The 5041-nt window shown below is 39.8% G+C and overlaps 1 protein-coding gene across 1 annotated transcript; it reads left to right on the top strand.

Moving 5' to 3' along the window:
- Positions 1-564: 564 nt before the first annotated feature.
- On the top strand, positions 565-1626 carry LOC120295869 (oxalate--CoA ligase-like). The gene is made up of 2 exons (XM_039317477.1): positions 565-754; positions 1229-1626. The coding sequence occupies exons 1-2, from the start codon at positions 565-567 to the stop codon at positions 1624-1626; spliced, it is 588 nt and encodes a 195-aa protein (XP_039173411.1).
- Positions 1627-5041: the final 3415 nt, after the last annotated feature.

The following is a 5041-nucleotide window of genomic DNA, read 5'->3' as shown; positions in this document are numbered from 1 at the left end:
AGAATAGAGCGTCAGAATCGCCATTGCCCCAAACTTGGACTGGATTTTAACTTTGGCGATGACCTTTTCTGATGCTGTGGTTTTCATTTCTTATCTCAAATTTGGACGACATTTGTTTTGTCGTCCAGAATGGACTTGCAGACTTGCTGATAGAGCGGGCCCCATAGTGCCACTTGTCGTCCATTGAATCGACAAATGTATTGATGACGTGGCTATCATTAGTTTGCTGAATATTTTCTCGCGAAGACATTAGTGAGACTAGTTCCAGCCTCTGATCCGTTAAGTCTCAGTCGCCACCTTAAACGAGCCACCTCAATTGTACCAACTTCCCTCCCTCTCTCCCTCTGGTCTCATCTCCATCCCATATGCATACGCAACCCTCCTCCCTCCTCCTCCTCCGTCATCGAACGCTCCAGTTTCCCCCATTCTCCTTCGCGCGAATTCCTATTCTTGTCGATCCTTCATTCTCATCTTGCCAAGAGATTGTCGTGCCCCTCTTCAGTTCGATAGGGGATCGATTTCGGCTGAAGCCGATTCCCATCAATTCGTTCCCTGTGGTTAGCGATGGGAGAACTTACGCTCACGGACCTATTGAAGACGGCAACGTCGGATTTCCCCAACAAGAGAGCCATCTCCGCCTGCGAGGAGCTCGACCTGACGCACATGCGGCTGCAGGAGATTGTCAACCACGCCACCGCGCTCATCACTGCCTCACACCGACACCGTCGCGCTCACTTTCCTCAACAACATCGAGGTATGTCTGTGTCATCTCGGTCTGTTCGCGAGTACGGATGATGCCGTTTAAATCCGTTTAAATTCGAGAACACAATATCTGGAAGATTGCGGTGACGATGAATTTCTAATGATGAGATCAATGACTTGCGAAACATCGACTGGGAAATAGCTTGGAAAAGAAAGAGGTAGATGTTTCTTGGAGTTTTACAGTACTTCGAGAACAGAGAGACGGAAATGGCATCGATTTCTACTGAAAAAATTGCATCTGAGGCATGAAATTTCTGTGAGCGCGTGGTGCAAATTGAAATGGGAAAAGCATGAAGAGAATTTTCTGTCGGGTCCAAGGGTTGTTTTCTAGGACGTACAAGCACCGATTCATCGTAAAACAAAGTCAACGCTTATCAAAAGGAGATGGATGGTTTTAATGAAATTAAACGTTGACGAACTAGTTGTTTGCATATCCTGCATATGTGTGTGTATCTCCAATCCGCAGGGACTGGTGTGATAGTTTTCTTATTGGAAAATGTGTTCGTTTTGCAGTTTGTGATCCTGTTTCCAGCGGTAATCCATTGCCGAGCCACTGTAGCTCCGCTCAATCCCTTCTACATAGCTAAGGTGCTCGAGTTCTACCTTTCCGACTCAGAACCGAAGCTCCTATTGACACTGCAAGAAGGAAACCGATGGGCTCAATCCGCTGCTTCCAAGCTCAACATCCCCCACCTAACCGCCAATCTTCACTCTGCCGATACCAAAATCACTCTCTTCGACCAACGTAGAGCCGAGCCGAGCCTCGACTCGATGTCCACAGTTGTCGATGATCCCTCGGATGTAGCTATGTTCTTGCACACCTCCGGCGCTATGGGTCACCCCTCCCCAATCGCATGCTGCTAACTCAGCGCAATTTGGCATCATCAGGTGGGGTACAAACTAACGGAATCAGACTCTACCGTGATTGTGCTTCCGCTATTCCATGTGCACAATTTAGTTGCTAGATTATTCAGTTGTTTCTTCTAGAGTTCTGCCTCAGCTTGCAGCTTCTGTAGAATATTATTTAATCAATTAAGAACAAACGGATCCATACATGATTGTAAAACACCAAGATCAATAAATTCAGCGGAATTAAAGCGTACCTGTTTGAGCCATTGCTTTACTTGAAGAAAACTAGATCACTCTGATAATCAGGGATCTATTGGAATACCGAGATCTTCCTCTCTATGTCCTATTTCGATATAGCAGCTTTCAATGGGATTAAAGCAACTGATAGGTATAACCTACCCTTTTATAGGCTAGAGAGGGACCTAGCAAACCCTAATCAACAGCGTGTCCCGGCCCTTCCCATTACGGCCTTTAGTCAAACACAATTGCCTACACTTTGCTGCTCAACTAGGCCCGTTAATAATAGATGCCAATACCCAATTCAATCAGATCACTTTAGGGTTTAACAAATATTGGAATATCCATTAACCCGATTATTTAAAATAGAAAATCAATTAATTAATGTAAGCCCATATTATAGGAAATTTCTAACATTCTCCCACTTGGGCTTCATTAATTAACTTATTTTATTTTGAAAAAGATTTTATTTTTAAAACAACACTATCGGGTTAATAACTAAAATTTTGTTTTATGTGGCCACAACTTTTTTAAAAATAATATTCCAATAATGGCATCTCAATATCAATCCAATCCTATATAACCTCAATATAGGACTATGGAGATCAATGTGTTAAGAAAATACCACAACACAAGACCTTCCATAATCACATATAATAAGTATTATATTTTCATGGATCATGGGCCTAGTAGTGTAGTAAGAAATAGTGCCAACATGTGATCAAAATATACACTATTTCTTATCGGTCCTCAATGCAATTTCTCAACGACATGAAACAGCATTAGCGCAATTTCTAAACAACATGAAATTGCCTTAGTGCGATTTCTAAACAACATGAAATTGCACAATTATGTCACAATCCAACATGAGATCTCATAATTAGTGACATCCAGTCATCTTTAAACTAAAATTTGTTTAAAGATACTGTTTTATATTTCCATTTCTCAGTCAACAGGAGAAAGGATAACAATAGAATCAATAACAACAATCATTGAAAATAAATGCTTTAATAGACATCATAAAAACATTATCAGTCTGCATATAACTATAATATCCAGAAATACAAACTATATAACTCCCACTAACAAAAGAAATCAAAAGATTCTAAAACACCCATATTCTTTACATGTTCTTTAAACAAAATGGGTCGTAAGCCTTTTGTTAGAGGATCAGCCAACATGGACTCAGTTCTGATATTTTCAATTACAACGTCTCCATTTTTTACCAAGTCCTTAACAGTATAATATTTGATCTCCATGTGTTTGGACGCATTACTAATCTTGTCATGCTTGGAATAAAACACAGCTGCAATGTTGTCACAATAGATCACCATATGTCTAGCAATAGAGTCCACAACACGCAATTCTGAGATCAAATTTCTGAGCCAAACTGCTTGAACCGACGCGCCATAGCACGCTACAAACTCAGCATACATTGTAGAGTTCGTAATCAATGTTTGTTTTGTGCTCTTCCAAGAAATAGCACCTCCAGCCATCATAAAAATATATCCAGAAGTTGATTTTCTATCATCTGAACAACTAGCAAAATCAGCATCTGAATATCCAATCACTTTTAGGTCCTCAACTCGCTATAAACGAGCATGAAATCCTTTGTTCGTTGTAGATATCTCATCACCTTCTTAGCTGCAACCCAATGTTCTTGACCTGGATTCGACAGATATCTTCCAAGAGTATTCACAGCAAAAGCAATATCAGGTCTGGTACATACTTGTGCATACATAAGACTGCCAACTGCACTAGCATATGGAACATTTTTCATGACTTCCTTTTCAACATCATTCTTGGGGCATTGATCTATGCTCAATTTATCTCCTTTCACAACAGGGAGCTTCACCGACTTACAGTCTGCATATTGAATCTTTTTCAAAACACGATCTATATAACTTTTCGAGATAATCCTTAACCTTCTTAGATCTGTCACGATGAATCTCAATTCCTAGAACAAAAGAGGCTTCCTCAAGATCTTTCATATCAAACTTTGTAGATAAAAAAGCTTTTTGTGTCATCTAATAGATCAACATCTTTACTAGCAAGCAAAATGTTAACTACATAAAGTACTAAGAAAATATATTTACTTTCACTTACTTTCATGTAGATGCATTGACCAAACTTGTTTTCTTCAAAGCCAAACGATCTCACAATCTTGTGAAATTTGAAGTACCACTAACATGATGCTTGTTTGAGACCATAGATAGATTTCTAAAGTTTGCACACCATATGCTCCTTTCCGGCTTCTTTGAACCCTTCAGGTTGCTGCATATATACTTCTTCATCCAGGATCTCCATTTAGAAAAGCTGTCTTGACATCCATTTGGTGAAGCTCTAAATCAAAATGAGCCACCAAAGCCATGATTATCCGAAAAGAGTCTTTAGTAGATACTTTGGGAAAAGACTTCATTATAATCAATACCTTCTCTCTGTGTGTACCCTTTTGCGACTAACCTTGCTTTGAATCTCTCGATGTTGCCCTTATTGTCTTTCTTGGTTTTGAATACCCATTTGCAACCGATTGGCTTATGCCCATCAGGTAGATCAACAAGTTTCCATACTTGATTAGTTGACATGGACATCATCTCGTCATTCATCGCTCCTAACCATTTATCTGCCTGATCACTATTAAGAGCTTCTTTGAAGGTCATCGGATCAACTACACTTCCAACGTCAAAATCAGCTTCTCCAAGATAGACATGATAATCATTTAAAAATGTTGGTCTTCTTTGTCGCTGTGATCTTCGCATAGGCATTTCTGGAGCTACATCATTCATCTGGGGAATTTCATTTGTAATGGGAGGATCTACCGTCATATTTTTAGTATTTGCTTCCTGTTGAATTTCCAATCTGCTGGGATCTCGCATAGAATCATCATGTAAGATGGGCAATGGAATAGAGACCGTTTTATTTGGTTCTTCCATTTCGAAAGATTGAGAAGAACTCTTTTCAGCAACATCTAATTCCAGGAATTTGGCAGTTTGAGATTCAACGATTCTAGTGCCGCGAGAAGGACAATAGAACCTATACCCTTTAGAATGATTAGGATATCCAATAAAATAACATCTAGTAGTTCTCGGATTCGGTCTTCTTCGAGAAGGATCATAAATTTTCACCTCTCAGACAACCCCAAACTCGAAAATGATTCAAGCTAGGTTTCCTCCCAGTCCACAATTCAAAAGGT

This window comes from Eucalyptus grandis, chromosome 7 (genome assembly GCF_016545825.1).
Source record: "Eucalyptus grandis isolate ANBG69807.140 chromosome 7, ASM1654582v1, whole genome shotgun sequence".
NCBI lineage: Eukaryota > Viridiplantae > Streptophyta > Magnoliopsida > Myrtales > Myrtaceae > Eucalyptus > Eucalyptus grandis.
This window is presented reverse-complemented; position numbering and strand designations above follow the sequence as displayed.

Coding starts and splice junctions, on each gene's coding strand:
- LOC120295869 (XM_039317477.1), top strand. CDS start 565: ATGGGAGAACTTACGCTCACGGACCTATTGAAGACGGCAACGTCGGAT. Junction 755..1,228: donor CTTTCCTCAACAACATCGAG/GTATGTCTGTGT, acceptor TCCAATCCGCAG/GGACTGGTGTGATAGTTTTC.